The sequence below is a fragment of the Phyllosticta citriasiana genome (genome assembly GCF_038021145.1).
Source record: "Phyllosticta citriasiana strain CBS 120426 chromosome Unknown IWZ02scaffold_3, whole genome shotgun sequence".
Taxonomy (NCBI): Eukaryota; Fungi; Ascomycota; class Dothideomycetes; order Botryosphaeriales; family Phyllostictaceae; genus Phyllosticta; species Phyllosticta citriasiana.
In genome coordinates, this window is record NW_027117280.1 from 2,320,195 (window position 1) to 2,340,873 (window position 20,679).

Below are 20,679 nucleotides of genomic sequence, written 5' to 3' on the forward strand. Positions count from 1 at the left end.
TGCGGTCCGAGGTTGGATGACAAGTGTAAGAGTTCTATATTGATTGATGTTTCGACTGGACAAGATTTAAGTGCTCCCGATCTAGCCGCGAGGGAGCTCGAGGCACTTGATTACTTCTTGTTGCTATCCGTGTGAAGCGAGTGGATGCTCCGTGCCCGTTACTTTTACCATCAGACATCGTGCCTTTTATGGTGTCTGTGTTCTTGGTCGTCGACCAATCAGGGACCTTGCTCCAACGTCGAATGGCAGGAATAGCTTCATTCTGAGCGCCAAATCGGCTGACTTCCGTCCGTTAAAGAACCCAGAAATGACGTTGCATCGTTCCTTTTCGAGTTAGCCCCCAGCAGTGTTGGATTGCTTGTCTTGATCTTGCTCAAGACCGAGATGACTAAACAGTCTGTCGACACGGGCCTTGAGCAACTCATGCTCCTGCTTGAGAGCATCATGTTCTTTTCGGAGAGCGTCAAACTCGGCGCGTGAGACTGTGCTATTCTCCTCCTCCTCCTCCTTCTCATTCTCATTCAGGTTCTCAAAGTCCGGTCCATCGTAATCCCACGCAAGCTCTCTTGTCTCCATCTCCTTCACCTTCTTTTCCACAACCTCCTCCATGTCTTTGAGTTCATCTCCTAGCAGCTCTACTCCTTTCTCCCATTCCTCGACGCCGAAGCCGAAGAAGCGTGGGCAGATCTTGTGCCAAAAGATGGCGTCGAAGGCGAAGCTCTTCCTCAGTGCATAAAAGACCCAAAAGTCGCCATCATCCCAGCACTTGCGCATGCGATCCGACAAGTAATTGCCCTCCTCGAGCTGGCTGTGACTTACGAATTCATTCTCGACCGTCTTGAGCTCTTCCAAAAATGTTTCCAGCCTCTTTTCATAGTTGTCAGCCCAGTCCTCCAGTCCCTCCTGCCAGTATTCTGGCATCTCGATGAGGAGCCACCATGGTGGACTGTTTGAGAATTCGGGCGGAGCGAAATACATCCACTCCCAATCTATAACACCTCTGACTGCCAGGTCTTTGCTTGCAAGCACATTCGCTGGTCTAAAGTCGTCACTCCAGAGCCGAAATGGGGGCTTGGTTTTCCAGGCGAGACGGTCCTCCCTGGCAAGCTTTCGGAACAATTGGCGCGCGACATATTTGCGTCTGCAGTCGTCCTCCCCTTTGACTGCATCGTTACGCTGGTGAACCAAGTGCTCGAGAAGCAGATCCGCCAAGAATCTAAAGTAGCTTGTCGAGCTGGAGAACGTTCCTGATGGAGCTTTGGATCTCGGAACCGTACCCAGCTGTACCAGCTCAGCCATGCCAAAAGTGAGCGGTCTCTGGTCAACTTCCCACTCATCTCCGACCTGAGAGATCGCGCCGATACGCTCTGCTGACGGTCTTGACAGCTGTACAAGGATCTCGGCGAGTTGCCTGTAGATCTTTCGCAACTTTTCGTCAGGTATCGCTGGGTCCAAGACAGGGCGGTTGCCCTCGGGTAGGTTTGGGTCTTTTAACGCGTCGCACAGGTCCATGTCGTTTTCAACCCACTCCATGATGATAAAGGGCCCCAGGTCGCACGGACTTTCTTCTTTGGTGCCCCACTCGAGGATCAAAGGCACGGGAATGGTGGTTTGAGCCTGCACAAATCGCATAGTCGCCACCTCGAGGCGAGTCTTTTCTTCAGGAAACATGGAGACGGCGGGTTTTGCGAGACGGATCAAGGCTTTGCCTCCATCTTCGAAAACGGTTGCAATGATGACGTTGAACGAGCCTGCTGGCGGCGTTTGGACTTCGATCGGCTTACCGCCGCGATGTTTAGCCACCTTATGCCCCAATGCGATAAGGGAATCGTCCTCCAAAACCTTGCGTATCCAGGAGCGAGCAATGTTGTCGCTCTTCTCCCAGGCAACGTCGTCGAATGGCATCCGCGGTTCCATGTTGGAGAGTGATCAATTCTGGAAAGCTTGTTGAATGGAGTCAATGGGTGGCAACAGATGAATCGAAAGATGGGGGAGAGTGACGGTTGCCGCTCACTCGGTTGTGAATCTAAATGAGGCAGCACAGCAGCATAGCACCGGCACATGATTGGATGCACTAGCGAGGCGCGTAGGAGTTGGTGATCTCGTAGGGATGCCTTATGAGTGGTAAAAGTTTTGTGTCCATGCAGGAGACTGCCATGAACCTATAGGAGACTACTGTAGAGTAGGTAAGAATTAGGTGATTAGCTACGAGCGCCTAATGGCAAGATCTGATTGGTTAGGGCCTATGTCTAACTATTAGCTAGATCCTTACTTAGTCTCTTATTAGCTCGTTTAATTAATTAACTATTTATTACTATTAATTACTAATAAAAGGTATATAGCATAGAACTACTAAACTTAATTATACTCTTACGTTATAGTAGGTATAGAAAGTAATAAGACTTCTCCTAGGAAGTAGCTATCCCCTATTTTAGCTATACCTAGGGAATAGTAATTTATCTATACTATTATAACTATACTTAGTAAGCTATTTTCTATAGTAAGTATTATTCCTCTTCTTACCTACTATAGTACGCGTCTATAGTAAATCTTCTACTAATAGCATGATTAATACTAGCCTTTCTACTATCTATACTATTAATAGTCTCTCCTTAGCTAGTTTTATTTATTATATTATTAATAATAGTAGAGTAGCTATTATTATAGATAGTTCCCTATAATTAAACTCTTAAAATTTAACTATTCCTTCTATTTTAAGTATTTTCTATTTTTTACTTAGTGTTAGGGTGAAATTTCTTTTAATTTTTCTTATATATGTATGCCTAACTTTACCTAAGGGCACTAAACTAATAGATCTTTACATTAGGAGCTAGCTATTTCTTAGCTACTAATATTACTCTAATAGCGTATTTAAGGGCTTAAGAGCTAATTACTTCTTACTAATAAGTAATAAGGTTAGATAAGTTCTATTTATACATTAATTATGGCTTCTTTATTAGACTAGAGTAATTAATAAAGTAGATCTTTAGTGATAGAGTTATAGTTAGACTTAGGCATAGTTAATATAGATTATACCTAAGTAGACTACGTCGTCTCATATAGTATAGTATTATTCCTAACCCCCTACTATCTCCTATTATAGGGGTTTATACAGTCTCTACTTAGCGCTTAAGGCTCGCTATGAATGCTCTATTTTATAAGGTCATTATTTAGTGGTAACCGCGTGTCCTAAGCCCTATACTTTTCCCATCCTATAAAGAATAGGGAAGGTGTAAATAATCTAATGGCTTAGTCATTACTCTAACGCTAAACCTCTTTTTTCTTAAAAGTTTCAATAAGTATGGTTTCACATACTAGAAAAAGAAGGATAGGTCCCCTCTAACAGATCTACAGGTCTACATTACACAATGCCGTCCAGCTCCGACGACGCTCGTAAAGAAACTGAGTTCCGATTGAACCTAGCCAAACAGCCTGTTTCCGTGGTCGAAAGGACGGGCAACATATTAAAAGAGAATTGCAACGTTTCAACTGACGTGGATCAGATTTACATCCTAAATAATTAAGAGGAGACTATCATGGCTCGGGCCGCCAAACATTCAAAGGAAACTTAAGATTAGAAAAAGTCTCAGGGAAACGATAAGGGAAACGATTAGGGAAAGAAGGAAAGCTAGATAAGGCAGTGCACCAGGTCGGGGCTTTTCTCTTCATATTGACTAACGGAGACGGAGCTCTAAGCTAGCATATGAAGGACTCGTCATGTAGCTTAATGTTGCTATCAAATTGCAAATACTATTTACCACTTCAGTTTAAGAGCCTGAAACATCACGCTCTAAATAGCTGAGGAGGAGTTCCACTCATCATGTTACACTGCCATAAGAGCCGTCTCTCCTTATCATCACCATTAGTCGGCCCCATTAACGTCCCGGTGATGGAATGAAGACACCCGCAGTTGTGGAAAATGATAAAGTCGCCGTCGGCCCAGCGGTGGGCATAAATGTTTTTAGGGGCATAGATGTGACTTAAGAGACGATGACACGTCTTTCTCACGCTATATAGGTCAGTGTTCTCCGTCACTTAACCAGTCTTGGGATCAGTCGTCCGTAGTGAGTAGACGCAGCATCCCAAAATTTGCAGGTGCGGTTTGCCGTTGCCGTGGTTTTCCCATACCATCTAAGATGTCAGCTTGGAATATAGAGAGGGAGAGCATGTACCGGATAAGAAAGATTATCGTGGAGTTCTTTAAGAGGCCTTTCCTTTCCGACCTTGGCAATAGTCATGCCGTCCTCGGTGGCTTTGCATTCGCGCATCCACTCATATGCTTGAGGAGCGTATAAGATGGTCGTGTTGAGGGTGAACTCCTTCTCCTCCGGCGTGAGCAGTTCAAAGGCGCGCGCCCCGGAGAGGACTGTCGAGTCAGTGAGATTCACTGTTATAAGTGACGAGATACTCACATGCGGTGGCAGCGGCCGGAATCGGCATGTCTTGATCGGGAAACTTGATCTTTTGGTCCGGCAGATCTGGTGCTTGCACACAGTGGATTGTTGTCACATATCCCGGCAAGTTCCCATTCAACAGCATATCCATATGCCATCTATATGGCTGAGTGAAGCCTTAGGCAATTTCTTCTGTAGAGAGAGGGTTTTCGTGGAACTCAGTGTGATCCTGACAGTTTTAGGAACGCTTCCAGAAATTGGCCAACTTACCACGTGCTTAAGGTCCAAATTGAGACTACCTTCGACATTTTTAAAGCGTCCCTTGCTAATGATTCCAATTTGCGTAGCCCGCGGGTTTCTGGCGCCTCAATTTTCGGATAGGATGTGTCTCTTGTCCGTCACCATTTTACACCCGGCTGAGTGCGTCTCCCCCGCAGTCTTGTCGAAAAACTTTCCGACCTACGGCATTACCCCCGGGTGAATTCCATTCTGGTTGCGGATGACCAAGACGCCATGCTGGTACAATCCATCTCGCAGAGTGGCTTTTTCTTGCTCGGTCAAGTTTTCAAGCGACAGGTATCTCATTGCCGACGGCAGCACCACCTCTGCTCTAATCTGGGAGCTCTTGCAGAGCTCGTCGGGTAGTGGGACGATGCTGAGGGGTGAGGGAGCCATTGTTGGTGTCACTGTGCTGTTGTCGATGGCGGGATCTTATCAAGGTTATATGTCGCCCCACTTTTGCCGTCCATCTGTACACCACTACTTTGATAGCAGATAAGTCGAGGAGTAGATAATGGACTCAATTGCCTGCCATGGCTTCGCAATTCAATAGCGGACATCGAGGCAAAATCGCACGGAAACGTTAGCGTTGCGGGCTTGCGCGAGGAGACGACTTTGGGACGTTTGATTAAAAGGATCAAGCTACAGCCGCAGCCAGGGAGCCAGGGGAAATGGACAAACGCTGGTAAGTGGGTTGAAGGCTTCGAGGCTTTGCTAACTTTAAGACCTCCATCCAACGCCGCCGGAGCAGAGGAATTGGACAACTTTGAACTGTGAGCCTCCCCCACAGTGGGTGTAGAAAGAAATGAGACATCTTTAGGGAGCAGTCGTCCGCCGTCATAGCCGCATCTAGGGAATAGTCATCCGCAGCTATAGCCACGCCAAAGGCGCAGTCGTCTATTTCCACAACTATGCTTCGCGAGATGTAGTCTATACCGACCGAGTGTCGTTTCTTTTTTCACGCACTGCGTCCCTGTTGTTGTCGCGTGTCTAATACTGGCAGACGTCTTTTACTGGATCAACGATGCCACGGCTCCAGGCAACCTGCGTCTCGGCAGCTACTCTGATCCATGGGTTTGTCTTGGAAGCTGGTACTGGTCACAATTGCGCTGGGCCAAGCAATCATGACCATTGCCCTCACCTTCAACGGTGTAATTGGCGCGCGCTTCCATATTCCATATACGATTCAAAGCCCAGCATCTTTTGAGATTTACTTATCCTCTGCCATGGTCGTTGTACGCATGATTGTCGCCGCCTTTTGGTACGGTATAAACACGTTCACAGGGGCCGAGTGCGTCGACACAATCATCCGCGCAATTTGGCCTAGGTTCGCCAACATCCCAAACCACCTCCCCGAGTCGGCCAACATTACTACCGAGATGATGATTTCGTACCTCATCTACTTTGTCGTTATTCTTCCTTTCCATTGGATACACCCTCGGAACTTGCGCTGGTTCTTTGCGCTCAAGTCACTCCTCCTTTTGCCCGCAATCCTCGGCATGGTGATTTGGGCATGTACAAACACTGGTGGAGGAACCGACAGTCCAGTATTCAATCGCGGGAATACAAGTAAAGGAGCGGCGCTTGGTTGGATTTTCATGAGTGGGATGAATGCCATGATGGGCAATTATGGAACTTTGGCTGTCAACATCAACGACTTTACGCGCTATGCAAAGAAACCGCAAATGACTTACGTTCAGCTCTTCATCATTCCCACCGTCTTTGTTTTCATGGCAGCTATGGGCATGATCATCGTCGGCTCAGCAAACGCTCTGTACGGCGAACTCCAGTGGGATCCGCTCAAGATTATGAACAACTGGAATGGTTCGTCTCAAGCGCGTGCCGGAGCGGTCTTTGCTGCGGCCGCGCTGCTGTTCGGCCAAATGGGTGCCGTAAGTTTTCTCTGTCGTTTGCGTTCGGCGCTGACCAAGTAGAACATCGGCGCAAACTGCATTTCCGCCGCAAATGACTTGAATGCCATTTTTCCGAAGGTAGGACTATCTCGCGGACCCCTCAAGTTGACCAAGCTGACAAAGAAAGTACATCAATCTCCGCCGCGGCCAATATGTGATTGCCTTCATCGGCGCATGGGCCTTGACGCCGTGGAATATCCTGTCATCAGCCGAAGCACTCCTCAACTTCATGGACGGCTACACCATCTGGCTGGCCCCAATCACAGGTGTGCTGCTTGTCGACTTTTGGCTCATCCATGACCGACACTTTGAAGTCTATGAGCTGTACATGCCCACTGGTCGCTACCGTTACAACCGCTGGGGCACAAACTGGCGCGCCGCCGTGGCGTGGTGTGTCGGATAGATTCCGTTGATTCCTGGACTCGCTGCTACAACGAGCTCAACAAACATTTCAAGCGGGGCAAAGCACATGTACAGCTTAGGCTATTTGTACGGCATCTTGACTAGCTTTTTCGTCTACGTCGTGCTGAGTCGGGTGTGGAAGCCCTAGGCTGACATGGGGTTGAGTACAGTGGCGCCAGGAAGAGGTGTGCTGGGTACCTCATCTTGTTGGCTCATGGGACCACGAGCGATCGGGATTCTGCGATGATTCCGAATGGATTGTGACAAGAGAAGAACTGTAGAGTCGGAGCGAATGTTCAGCAATGGCGGGGGCATGGTGACCGGGCGCCTGTGTGTCTAAGTCGTGGGAAGAGAAAGAAGCTTCGCTTCTGAGGCTGGCGAAATCAAACATCTTCCCACTCCAGGGTTTTGTTGGAATCCATAGCTCTTACTCTTGGATAAATATGTTCCATCACGTTCTTTTGTTATCCTGTTGTCGACCGCGTCCTTCGTCTCCCTTATTTCTTTCCTTCCCGGCAGGTTGGTTTCTCAGCGGCCGGAGCACTCGCAAGATTCTTACGGCCGGAACCACAAGGATCGAGATCTTTCTTATGCAAAATTTCCAAGCTGATGAAACAACAAACAGACTTCCGTTCGAGGGCTCGAGGGTTCGAGGGTTCAAGACTTCAAGGCTTCAAGAGTCGACTCGCCAGCCCCGATATCCTGCACCTCCTCCAAGCCTCAGTGGTGAATTGTCCTTGTTCAGCCCTTTCCATTGCCTCTCGTTTAACGCACTCGATCTTCGGTCTGAAAGAGACTGGGCCAGCTGCGGGAAATGGCGGCACGGTGGGTGCAGAAGAAAATGACACTCCGTATGGAAATCAGCTCGCCAAGCGCAGTTGTGACAGTGTAGGAAGATGACTGCTCCTTATGCGCAGCTGCGACCACGGAAGACTGCTCTTTAGACGCAGCTGTGATAGTGGAAGACCGCTCCCGCGGTAAGAGACGTTTCAGTTCTTTCTACGCCCACTGTGGCGGTCGTTGCTCGGTTTGCCATCGTCCAAATCGACCGGAATGGAAGCAGCATACCAGTCTTGGTGGATCTTGGGGCCAGTATCGAAGTTGGTAGACTGAATTTTGGCTTACTTGTCTTTTCTGTCGTCGTTCATGAACACGTTGTCCTTTTAGATCGTCCAAAAAGGCGTCAAGTGTGGGTAATCAAGCGCAACTGACAGCAGGATGGAGTCAAGTCGCCGGCGTTACACGTTAGAATTTGATCATCGCGGCTCTTGAAAGCCGGGGCAGCAAAAACCGATGATCAGGGTGGTTTAGGCGGGAGTAGAGTTTACTTGGTGTTGTGATGTTGGGCCTGTCGTCGCGGATGACAGAAAGCAGAGCACCTGCCTGTTAGCAGCATCGACAGCAATGAAGATGGAGAAGAAAACCTAAGAGGTGGAGGAAGCGGATGATGAGAAGTAGACGGATAGTGCAGGCGCCACAAAAATAACTCTCTGGTGGTGTGTAGTCTTGGGGTAAGCTGTGGGTGTCTGTTAGGCAAAAGATTTGTCTCTTTCCCAGGACTCGCCGCCAAAACAACACACGTTGACGCTGACAAGGAGCATTCATGCAACAAGAAGTCCCAGTTTGACAGTCTTGCCTATTTGTTCGCACCCAGCCGGCCCATAATGATTTGACTTGTTCGTAGAGCTCTGTTGCATCTCTCGTGACTTGAAGTAATTTTGATCAGAAAAACACCTTCTCCATGGTTCACAACTTCACGCTTACGTCAAATTACTGCTGAAGCTACAAAAGCAGGCGGAGGGTCGGCCGAATCACGGATTGTGGTGCCCCCAGCGCTGACATTGTTCAAACCACTGACCATTTTTTCTGCGCCGACGCTCCCCCACTCGTCGACATCACAACCCCATCTTCCAACTTCAGTCAAAATGAATGACAAAAGTATTGGCGACCCCCGCGGCAAAAATGAATATGCATGGACACAAATGATTCTCCAAGAGACCAAAGAAGGCATCGTGAATGCGAGGGCCCTCGGACCTCACAGGTATTCACAGGACCTTTGGAATACCAGGCTCCGTCAAGGTGGCTTCAATTCTAAAGAATGTAAGCGCTTCACTGCCAAGATACTCATATGATCTAATGGTTGCTAGTCCCTCCCATCGTGGTTCCTCCCATCGCAGTCCCTCCCAACCTGGATCCTCGTCCAGCCCTCGGCCACGTTTTACAACTTCTGTATGTCGCTTCTCCCGACGAATGCCTCTCATTGAGAAAGCGGTATGGAAATGCTTGGGAACTTGATAACGATCACCCGGCTATGAGACTCCACGACGCCACCGAATACTGCCAAACACAGACACAAATTGACAGAGCCTGGGATGGTATCGCGTTGAGCAGGCTCTTCCGTGCCAAATTCGGCGCTATGTTCCACCTCCACAACGGCCAGTCAATGATCGCGTTTGACAATGAGGAGCCGCAGCTGTGGACTGCAGGCAGACGGGACATATTCAATCACTGGCAATGGTTTTTTGATGATGTCATGGGTCCGAAAGACCAGTACCTCGAAGGAAACGCCCGAATTTCGGCTTTTCAGGCTTTTGTGAAGCCGAGCGAGCTCCCGACCTACATTACTGCGACCAATATCCATCAAGTTGACTCCAAGTGCGCTCTGTTCCCAGCTGACGACTTCGTCGTCCGATTCCGCACCGATGATGACTCGCTGGCGGCTACACGTGTGCGCTGGGTCGGCGGTGTCTATGGATATCATGGAAAGCCTTTCGTCGTCTTTGATTGGGGAGACAAAGAACATGGAATGGGTATTACCTGGGACGGAAACTGGGCCAAATGCCCTCCACGGAGAATCGACAGGAAAGAGCTGGAATCAAAGTTCAACAAGGCCAATATCCAGATCTGCCTCGTGATCTTCAGACGGGTCGAAATGGACCCGGAAAACGGCGTCAACCACTCCACACAGGGCTAAAGGCTGGCCAATGCATCAATATATGCCCCTATTCTTCCTCTGCGACTTCAACGACAACGCCTTGAAGCTCACCAACAATGTCGATCTCGAAAATAAAAGACAATTTTGGAGTGATGTGCGTTACGAGTCTACGACGTTGCGCACATAAGACGTTGCGCACAACATTCGAAGGAGTTGATGGACTCGGCTTCTGTTCTCTCGCTTGCTCAGATTGAATAATGTACAAACTACGACATCGGAGTTCGGCTAAGGAAGAATGGACTGGTTTCGGGAATGGAATACGAGGAACACTTGCGGATCACCAGATCTGCAGTCTGGTGTTGGGTAGCTTAATCAACTCAATCAACGCTGCCTCGCATCCACCTTTCTTTGTCTCGTTCCATTGCCCAATTGCCGATGCTCCCGATACCTCGCCACGTTTGTATTCTTGAGCAAAGAGAGTCACAAAGAAAAAGAATCAAGATAACGAGTTCTGTACCAGATCAGAAGCAATTCTATTTGAATCGGCAGCTAACCAAGTAGAGATCCGTCCTGTCTGAAGCAAAAAGCAAGCCAACCCTCTAAGACCCTCAGTCATTTTGTTTGCATCAGCAGCTAACCAAGCAGAGATCCGTCCTTTGTAAGCCAAGAAGCAAATCGATCCGCTAAGAGCCTCAGCATTTCCGTACGCATTAACAAATGACCAATCAGCGATCCGCCCTTCGTGATCCAAAAAAGCAAGTCAATCCAGTAAGACCCTCTTCGCAACCGCCTCTTAAGTTAAACCCGCCTGAATACCATCAGCGACGATTGGGCCTGGTGAACGGTGCAGTATCGCGCAAAATCATCCCATTCCCTCTTCGAAGGCGGCGTCGTCTTCCAGTTGCCAGAGACGCTAGCTCCCACAGCGTCACTGCCATCAGCTCAGTCAAAGACGGTCACGAGCTTCTGGCGCTCTTCAATATTCATCTGATACCCGCCGCAAACCCACTTGAGTTGCGTTTTTATCAGACCACCCTCCATTTTTCGCATCATTGTGGTATAAACGTCGGGCGGGAAGAGCTGAGAAGGCACGCGGCCAGTGAGGGCGTTGACAGTGAGGAAAGAGGGAAGCTGATCACCGCTGACGTACGTCTGGGCCGAGGCGACTGTAGCATTTGATCGAAGAGTGAATTCCGTCAGACCAGAGCAGCCGTCGAAGAACTCTTGCCAGTCGAGTGACTTGGAAATGCCAGACGCTTCCCAGAGGTTGATAGTGTCCCATTCAGCCACCAGACTGGAGGTGTTTGGTCGATGCGGGTGCTTGTGATTGATGAAGACGCCAAACTTGCCGGTGAAATATTCGTTGTGTGTGAGGGCGGTCCACGCCTGCAGCATATAGTTGTTGCCAGCACAGGGCTCCGCGACGAGCATCTTGTCAGCCGGGTAGTTCGTGTCAATCTTCCAAACGTTTTCGCCGTCGGGGCCGATTAGCGTCAGAGCAAGAGAAGGTTTGATTGCGTAGAGAAGCTGAATGGCTGCCTCAAGCTCGCTCTGGATTTGGCTCGTGGTTTCAAATTCGGGAACTGCTCCATTAACGATACGGAGAAAACACTTCGGGATGTCTGCTCACAAATGCCCTGTCCACCAATATTATGTCTCATAACGAGGTCTAGCTCAGTGCCGGGATCAGGAGCGACCGTGCGGGCCTTCGAAATGTGGCGATTTCTTCTGACCAGAGATTTCCAGTCCTGCTCGTCCGCAGGATTGTCCACGGCCGCGGGAATTTTTCGGAAGTACTTCGTTGAAGGGAGACCAGGAGACAGACAAGAAGCATTGCTTTGTTCCAGAAAGGCTGTGCGACAAGGTTCCAGTAGTGCGGGTTCATGGGAGGCATTGTGTCGTGATGTTTTGTTAAGAAGGAAGATCATGGACGGCGAGCGATAGACGGCGGTGCTAGGTAATGGCGGAATTGGAACGGCGACAGTAGATAACGGCGGCGCCCATGGAGGATGATGGTACCGATGGGGAACGGTGGTGATGGACAGTGGCAGTAGCTACCACCGCCTTAAGGAATTCAGATGTGCGAAAAATATACCTGGAGATGGAAAGTAGTGCTTATGGGATTCAACTATTCGCGGACGTGATTGTAGAGGGCAGTCTTGAAGTCAATGATTACATGATCTCAATCACCGCTGCTTCATTCTCCCGGACACATCGACTAAGGAAGGGGACGAATTAAAATTTTGAGACAAAAATTTTGGTTGTTCAAAAGCTAAATTACAAAAGAAGGAAGAGAAAATCCCGGATGGCAAGGACTATTCCCATTCCCAGAGGCCTGCCTGCAGATTCCGCTGCTCCCTCCTCGACACCTTGGCTTTCTTGCACGCGCTGGCCCGGGAGCGTTCCCGTTTGCGCTTCTTGCTTGAGGCGCTCGAGACCTCAACATGTTCCTCGTTGCCGTTCTTGGTATTCTCGTCGGCGCCACCGACTTTCTCGTCCACAAGCGAAGGGCGGGCATCGAATAGCGCGGTGGTGGGGGAGTTCAGGATGGTTGTTGTTGTTTTTGCCGCCGCTGCCTCCGCTACGGCCATCACTGGCGGCAGAATGCTCCTCGGTAGTGGTTGTTGTGGTGGTGGTCTGAGTTTGACCCACCTCCAGGCCTGTTATGGTCGTGATTGTGATGACGGTGGTAGAGGTGATAACGCGCGGGCTGCGGCCTCTCAATGTAGGGCCAGAGGCAGTAGCAGAGCCAGAGGGGCCCATTTTGAGCTCATTAGCACAGGCTTCCGTGTCAAACAACCAAAGAGGCTAACGTGTTTGGAGGGGCGATCAGTACGTTAGCTTGGGAACACGAAATGGTGGTAAGGCGCACTGGAGCCGGAACTATCCAGAATTCGTCAGAATCAACCATGGTATGCAAGAACGTTCATTCATACCTTTGAGACGTCGCTTAGGTGAATGAGTAGATGAAGAGGCGCAGGCGTCGGGAAGTCAAATAAGATGGCAAGGTTTGTTCACGTGGATCCTGGCACCTTCCTCGTCGACGCCAGCAGGGCTCGACGACGGTATAACCACCGGATTAACATCCGCTTCCGACGTCCACATGTTAGGAATTTTGTTCGCGCTGGGGCGCCATGCCGTCTTCCCTCTGTGACTTCGGCGGTCCCAGTAAGCCCCGCACGTTCATGACGACAGTGCTTAACAAATAGGACGGCTGACGCTTTAAGCGGAACCGGCACCCTCGAACAAACCCTTATAGCCTTTCAGCGCATCACCATGGGCAAAGGCCATTCTCATAAAGGGTCAAGCGTCAGACCACTCCTCTATCGCCCTACAAGATCTTCCAGTCTTCTATGGCGCTGATGCTAAAACATCCCAATCTGTCCCGAGCCGAAATTTCCCGTCTGACCCTTTCACTGCTTGCGCTGTCCCATTACAGGCTGCAAGAGATGCATATTTTCTTCGATAACTTTCGCTCTTGGCAATAGCGCATCCTTTTTCCACAACCCGTATGATGGCAGTTGGTTTTGGGTTCGGAAGCAAGGGGTTTAGGACTGCTGGCTCGGGCAAGGCGGCGGGGTAATCTAACGCGAAAAGGCAGTTTGCAGGGATCAGCGGTGGAGACTCGGATGAGGCGGCTCCTCGCATCTTTAACGCACGAATTTTGTCAGCCATCTTGCATTTTGCTTATTTAGGCCACGGCAATTCCGACTAAGGAGGTTGGAGAAGTGATATTCAGGCGTGTCAGCAGGTGCGAATGATATTGACTGTCATCGCGGATCGGGCGTGACGCTTAGCTAGTTTTGCCGGATGAAATAGATCTTCCATGCTCTTCTCCTGATCAGAAAGCTGACAATTAGTGCTGGCTGTAATTGAGACCAGAATGAGGTCGTGATGGGCATGATAGGACTTAGTGCGGTTCTGTAGCCAAGAGAAGAGGGTGACCTGCCGACCAGAACGTAGAGGCCCAGCAAGGGCTGAGTGAGAATCACCTATCCATAGAAGGAAAGCTTATGGTACGTATAAACACCCGCGGGTTGGAAAACCCTCCCAATCTACAGCTTGTGTTTCCGAAATACTGGTGCGATTCAATCATTAAGCTGTCTAAAGCCCCTCTCTTCAGAATCTACAACAGCATCATCAGCCATGGCTACCTAAAGTACATCAACCCTGCCGAACATGTACGTTATAGAGAGTCAACTCGGATGAGCTTCTTGGACAAAGTTTTCAAGGCACCGATTCTGACCTGCAAAGTTAACGAAAATTGTGCGATCAAAGCAGAGTCGACCCGCTCCAACATTAGCCTTGACCCACGCTTAGAGGCTTTAACGCACCAATCATTACTGAGCTCTCCCAATGCAAGTCACTATCTACACTCTGACTACTAGAAAAGCAGCTCGTGTTAGCGTTTCCCCAATCTAGGCCTTTTCATTTTCAGGTCTAGAGGTTGCCCGCTTTGTCTAACTGCTGTTTGACGATTGACCCACGGCTTTACTTTGTTCAATTGCCAGTACAGCGAGCAGACATTTATAGGCGCGAGCCACTGACTTACTTCTTCAACCCAGCATTCCTCTTTGATTTGAAAACCGAAGTTATCTAGTGCCTCAACGATCTCTGACTTTTTCTCAAAAATCTCAAAATAGAGGGAAAATTCGCCAAAGCAGAGTATTAGTGGTCCTCATTTGCCTCCAAGTACACACGGGCAGATGCGCACGATCGTCTTCCTCGGATCCAGCTAGACGAGCACACGCAAAGCACATGGGCTGCCAGAATTGAAAAGGGAGGTCTTGCCGGGCGGTGTACGTATCTCGCAAGAGACTTTTAGAATGAGCTGACTATCAGCAGGTCCATATTGATGTCAAAAACATGCCTGAGGGTTTTGTTTATGCATTTCAATTATTGTTCATTGCGTCGCCAGAAATTTTGTCTGAGATAGCGGACCCGTGCAAGGAGGCTCCTTGGACGGTCGACGAGATTCATCCCCATATCAAGCTCCTTCCAGACAGCCTTTTGGCGAGGACCGTGACATCTTGTCGCTTCGAGACGCAGTCCGAATTTTTTGGGCCGTGGTGGCAGAAGGAGCGCTTTTCCAGGGCAGGACTGGCTTATTACTCCTCAACAAGGACTACGATACCGCACCAAGGACATTACCCAATGATTACCGCCCTAATTTTTGCGATATCTACCTTCAGAAATTCTTTCAAGATTGGCAGTCACTGTTCTACGGTTGCCTAGGCCCGAAAGACCTGCAATTTCCAGGGATCGAATCTCTCAAGTCCATTCAGACATTCTTCATGCCTAAATCCTTTCCTGCGTACCTGAAAATCTCCTCCGAGAGCAAAGTGGATGAAGATGTCGCCAAATTGATTTCATCCTCCCGTTTCGCCGAGAAGACGACCTTTTGATGAGCACGCGTGTTCGTTGGGTCGGAGGCATCTATTTGACTTATTCGGGCCAAACGAAGATGATTTTTGATTAGGGTGATGAGGAAGGCGGACTCGGGCGCAGCGACTCAGGTAACTGGAGCAAAGACCCGCCAACGAGACACTCAAGAGAACATGTGGAGCGGGAGATGAAGAGACCCATGGTCAGCTTTTTCATGGTTTTCAGACGCATCTAGCTATGCACGACTCGACCACCGGCGATAACGGCTCAGCTGTAATTTCTTGAGCATCAATCGGAGCCCAGGAAGTGCTACTGAGGCATGAAGGAGGTCTGGAACGGGGGGGCCGTCAAGAAGGGGAGCAAGAAAGATATCATCACACTCAGTAAATGTATTGGTGATTAACAACATGACTACATTGTAGAGAGTGTTGAACGGATGATGAACTGTACTCAAGGATCGCACCGAAAATGAGTTCATTCGTGGTTTTGAACAGTCAGGGCGTTGTGGTTCAAAATTTGGCTTGCTGGTTGATGCACAGGCCGTACAAGCTTGACCTGACCTCAATTCACCTCTGTGACAACGACCAGTTGGAAGAGATTTGGTACTAGACAACGCAAGAGGTCGATCTGCATACAGAGAGGAGCAGCCAAGGAGCAGCCAAGGAGTAGCCAAGGAGCAGCCATGCAGCAGTCATGCATCGCTCGACAAGGATACGCAGACCTGACTTTAGCGATGCCACAACTTTTCCATTGCCTTGGATACTTGCGAAGCTTTCCCCTTACCATCAATCAAACCAGTTTCACAAATCCAGCACTGGACAGCAGAAGTACCCATCGCCCAACTGTGAGCGCCTGACTGCCAACTTTGCAACACGTGAAGATTTAGACACAAAACAGCGGTTCAATGGCTTTGATTAAGCTTTCCCACACTGACGTCCCTTGGGTTGAAAGCTGTCCCACACTGAACGCTATCTCCTTCCCAAACCCGTGCCGTTTGCAAAAGTGTTGGTTCAATCACCTCGGGCCAACTAGCGCGCGCTGAAGTGCCTGCGACTACCAGCGCTCTTTGACGAGGGACTCCAGCTTCATCTTGGACTTGAGCAGTTCCTCGCGATCTTTGGTTGCCTTCTTGTACTCCTCTGCCGCAGCTCTGCCCTTTTCAATGAGCTCGATTCTCTGAGATGCCGAAAACGTCCAGACACTCTCCGCCGCTTTGCCCTTGTTGACGTGTTTTTCCATTTCGACTTTGTACTGATCGACAGCACCCAAAAGCTTGGCGTTTTCGTTGTAAAGCCTGAAGAGCTCTTCCATGAATGTCTTGCGAGTCACTACGACGGTCAGCTTCTTGCTAGAATCTTTTTAAGGCAAGCTGGGGTTTCTGGAAAGGTCCAGCTGACCAGCAAAGGTTTAATACGTACCACAGATCTTAAAGTGCGGAGATGCCATATTGAGGAAAACCTTGGCCGGTTTGGAGGACTCTGCAGCTTTTGCGTTTGCGTGGAGAGGTGACGGGGACATGGAGACAATGGACAGGCCATTTGCGGATCTCGGCAGCGTGAGGTGACTTGAGAACCATTCACAGTGCGCCGGCTCACAACATGACACGCCGCTCGGTAGGACGAAGCAACAAATCAAATACGTGAGGGAATCGCTCCTTGACGTTTTCTATGTTCCTTAACGCTTCGTCACTTAAGATTGTTGAACACCGCTTCTCAGGCTCTGTATTTATTTCTTCTTGGGGACACTTGCTGAGGTTTTTCAGTATTTAGAAGTTTTCAATGGGATTCGTTATTAGCATCCTTTGGTTTGTGATCAAGACGACGTCAAAGATTTTGGTTATGCCCAGTCTCTGCAGCAGGCGACGCGCTTTCCTGAGAGCACACGGCGCTACTTTGTCCAGTCACTGGAAAATCGCAGACTTCTGCCACTTTAATGCGTCCGTTCAAGACACAGTTCTCGCCAAAAACGAAGAGTCTGGCGTTGAATGCCCAGAAGAGTTAAAGTACTAAGGCAAAGCTTTGTGGAGTATCCTTTACCCCAGTATTCTGGCCTAAACGTACCTGAACAGCATCAGAGAGCCGTTGAGGCTCGTCTTTCTTTCCATTGCCTCCCTCCAATGCTCCGTCGGCGAGCCGTTGTCCTATTCACCAGTCACCACTCCCGTGACTCTCACTCCAAGACATCGCTGCCTTCGGCCTAACCAAATTTTGGCCGGCATCCCTCCTCAAACACATACATATATACCACCACTCCGACACGTGTGGACAGATTCCGAGTCATGACTAGGATTTCAGACTCCGCAAACCTGGACAGATCGAGGTTGTCGATCCTGAAATTGCTCTCGTTGGATCAAAAGATTTCTGGCCTTGAATATGTTGGGAAGGACTCATTTGTGGAAAGAGTATTTAGCTGGGGGACAGGCTAGGCAATTATTGTCGCGCGGTGGCGCCCCAGGTTTTAAAAGGAAGGACCGCCGTGCAACGCCCATCTCGACCCACGCAGCCACGTCCACCTCTCTCAACACTACAACATCAACATCAACAACAAGACATTGCTTCAGGCAGACTTTCCAACCCTACAAACATCTTGATTCAGTCTTTTTGACCAATCATCTCTTATCCTTCACACTTTCCACCATGTCGTTGGGCCAGGGAAACGCTGACAGTGAGTACCGCCTCTCTTGTTTCTGCCTGCCTTTCTGATATCTCCAGACCATGGCTGGATTCCACGCAAGGAAGACGAGTTTCCACATGGGCCGGGAAATGAACCTCTAGCTGGAGAATATGGGGTAATTCCTGAGTCGCTTGAACCGCAACTAGCAGGACGCGACCAGGCACACTTTCAGCGGGAGGTGGAGATTCTGCGCGAAGAAAATGATCATCTTCGCAAACATAATTATGATCTTCACAACAGTAACAGGGAACTTACCACGGAACTCAATAGCTACCGCTCCGCAGGAGTCATTCCTTTGGATCAACCACACCTTCCCGAATCTGAGAATGACAAAAACTACGTCGGCGTGCCTTTACGGTCGCTAGGGATCAATAAAGAATTTTGGAAGGATTGGGTTCTAGAGGAAAGACCTCAAATGGACGACCTTACTGAAGTGTTCCCGCATGATCCTGCGATGCAGAGTCTCTGGAAACGTCGTAGTCAAGAATTGGGGGTTATGGCCGAGGAATGTAGGTGTCTCTGGCCGATTGCGCAGCAGACTCTAACAACTGATAGTTCCGACGATAAATGTTACTGGCCAGCCACACGAGTACGACGCACTCGCATTGGAGCTGCAGCTTTTGTTCATCGCAAGCCCGGGCGACCTACGAAAGCTTGAAAGCACACAGGGACAGCCCTGGGAACTTAGAACAAACCACCCTGCTGTCATGTCCTAGAAAGGCTATAAAGATCATGCAATCGGCTACATGCGAGACAGGGTCCGGTGGGCAGGCATCACAGAAGATCAGCGATTCCAGGGCCGATTCCACGGCTGTTTTGGCACAGTCATCAATCGCCTTGATGCTTCCGGCGCCCGACAGCAGTGCAGCCATGAGGAGCTCTGGTCGGCTACCTTGGAGGAGAATGCCTCAAGTTGGCAAGATATTTTCAATCATGCCTTTGGTCCCACTGATGTGCCAGAAAATGCACTGGCCTCTAATTCGAGAGTGGCATCGATTCAAACAATCGTGATGGCCGACCGGCTTCCGACTTACTTGACAATCTTTGTCGAACAAAAGCATGGCAAAAAGATCGCAAAGTTTCCAAAGGGACATTTTGTGGTGCCCATTCGATGCAGAGATGGATCCGCCGCCTTCATACGTGTTCAATGGGTCGGTGGAATCTATTCATTCAGTGAAGGAAGGCGGGTTGTCTTTGAACTGGGGGAGGAGCCAAATTTGGATGTCGGCATGAGCAAATCTGGTAACTGGGGTTGGGACAGACCGTCAAGACACGTGAGGAAGAAATTGGAGCATCGGGTGAAAGAAAATGAGCCTTGCACGATTCTTTTCAGACGTTTCCAGGCAAAAGATGAGGGGGAATGAGCTCAGATCACGGCTCATCAAGCCGGACGAGCACTTTGGACAGACTAGAATATCAAATGAGCATTGCCAGAGGCTTGAACCCACGTGGAAAGACGTGAATATGAACGCGCCAGTCTGCGTCTTCTGGAAACTCTCGGGAGAATGGAGCAGGTCCACTGTAGGTTGTGAAGCGCAATGTCGGCATGAGGTAACAGGCTGCACAGTAGATGCTGAAATCATACTCCCTAGTTCCCGTTACAGTTGTGTACAACAGCTCGCTAAACGCAGTTGTTGTAGCAGACGACTCCTCCCTAGGCGTGGCTGATCTTTCCCTAGACGCGGATGTGATGGCAGACGACCGCTCCCTAGGGGACGTCTCATTTTTTTCTACGCCCACTGTGGCTGTACGCCAGTTGTTCAAGAACACCGGTGGGCCGGGCCACGAGCTTACCTCTCGACACTACAAAAAAATTATCAGCACCGCAGCACCGCAGCACCGCAGCACCGCAACACCACCAAATTTGTAGCTCTCAAGGTCAGCAAGAACGCGCTTTTGTATGAAACCCACACTAACTGTGCGCCAGAGCCTCAATTTTCGCTCGCCTATCATGTCGCCGCACTCCCAGGACGAGGCCTGCGGTGAGCCCCAAGCGCCGCTTGCTTTTTCGCGTTGCCAACACTTTCAGACGACCACCAAGACCTATCTGAACAAAACAAGAAGCTTTGGGAGCGCATCGCGGAGCTGTCGACGGCGAATGCGCGTCTCGCCGAGGAGAGGGACAGGGCCAAGTCCATGCTTAGAGCTTCTCAGAGTGAACTGCAAGCGTCCAACACGAGGGCTGAGGAAAGGATGGGCATGCTTCGCAAGCTTTTCAAGCGCTTTCATTCTGCGATGAATCTGGTCAAGGAAAAGGACGACACCATCAAGCTGCAGGAGGACTTGATCGAGACGCAGCGAGACTTGATCAGAAGCCTGGAGAAGTCGGAGAGATCTGTGGGTCATTGAAAGAACATGGCTGAGATCGATCTCACAGGTGAAGAACAGAGAGTTTCCAAGCAAACGCAATGTTGGTAGACAATGAATTGGCGATGTGATGGACATGGGTTGTTTGGTGTGGGGTGTGGAGGTGGCAAGCCCGACATGTTGCTTTTGCCGACGCAAACACCAAACTTGACCATCACACATTGGGAGACTTGGCCCGTCTATCTCCACACACTCTATCGTTTTCATCATCCAGCCAAGGAGTAAGCCCTTCGTATTACCCTCAGTTGCTCTCCTCGGACGCCTTTTGCTGCGGCGCCATCTCCCCGCCCTCAAACCCCTGCTCCGACTGCTCTTCGCCTCGTAAGCGCCA

At 49.7% G+C, this 20,679-nt stretch overlaps 5 protein-coding genes across 5 annotated transcripts; 2 read left to right on the top strand and 3 right to left on the bottom strand.

The window, feature by feature from the left end:
* Positions 1–44: 44 nt before the first annotated feature.
* On the bottom strand, positions 45–2,135 carry IWZ02DRAFT_193125 (phosphotransferase family protein). Its single transcript, XM_066762461.1, has one exon. It carries the CDS (start codon positions 1,915–1,917, stop codon positions 334–336), a length of 1,584 nt encoding a protein of 527 aa, XP_066625650.1. The 5' UTR covers positions 1,918–2,135; the 3' UTR covers positions 45–333.
* A 1,648-nt stretch (positions 2,136–3,783) lies between these two features.
* IWZ02DRAFT_468304 (alpha-ketoglutarate dependent xanthine dioxygenase) lies at positions 3,784–5,069 on the bottom strand (the record flags this gene model as incomplete). The annotated part of the gene is made up of 6 exons (XM_066768620.1): positions 3,784–4,026; positions 4,075–4,131; positions 4,173–4,366; positions 4,413–4,560; positions 4,665–4,752; positions 4,858–5,069. 6 exons carry the CDS (start codon positions 5,067–5,069, stop codon positions 3,784–3,786), a joined length of 942 nt encoding a protein of 313 aa, XP_066625651.1.
* A 674-nt stretch (positions 5,070–5,743) lies between these two features.
* Positions 5,744–7,136, top strand: IWZ02DRAFT_468305 (cytosine-purine permease; the record flags this gene model as incomplete). The annotated part of the gene is made up of 4 exons (XM_066768621.1): positions 5,744–6,565; positions 6,608–6,664; positions 6,714–6,976; positions 7,025–7,136. 4 exons carry the CDS (start codon positions 5,744–5,746, stop codon positions 7,134–7,136), a joined length of 1,254 nt encoding a protein of 417 aa, XP_066625652.1.
* A 1,777-nt stretch (positions 7,137–8,913) lies between these two features.
* On the top strand, positions 8,914–9,962 carry IWZ02DRAFT_431152 (uncharacterized protein; the record flags this gene model as incomplete). The annotated part of the gene is made up of 2 exons (XM_066766141.1): positions 8,914–9,088; positions 9,136–9,962. The coding sequence occupies 2 exons, from the start codon at positions 8,914–8,916 to the stop codon at positions 9,960–9,962; spliced, it is 1,002 nt and encodes a 333-aa protein (XP_066625653.1).
* A 903-nt stretch (positions 9,963–10,865) lies between these two features.
* IWZ02DRAFT_480137 (uncharacterized protein) lies at positions 10,866–12,593 on the bottom strand (the record flags this gene model as incomplete). Its single annotated transcript, XM_066769104.1, has 3 exons — positions 12,293–12,593; positions 11,554–11,977; positions 10,866–11,506 (listed from the first exon to the last, which is right to left on the bottom strand). The coding sequence occupies exons 1-3, from the start codon at positions 12,512–12,514 to the stop codon at positions 10,866–10,868; spliced, it is 1,287 nt and encodes a 428-aa protein (XP_066625654.1). The 5' UTR covers positions 12,515–12,593.
* Between the last annotated feature and the right edge of the window lie 8,086 nt (positions 12,594–20,679).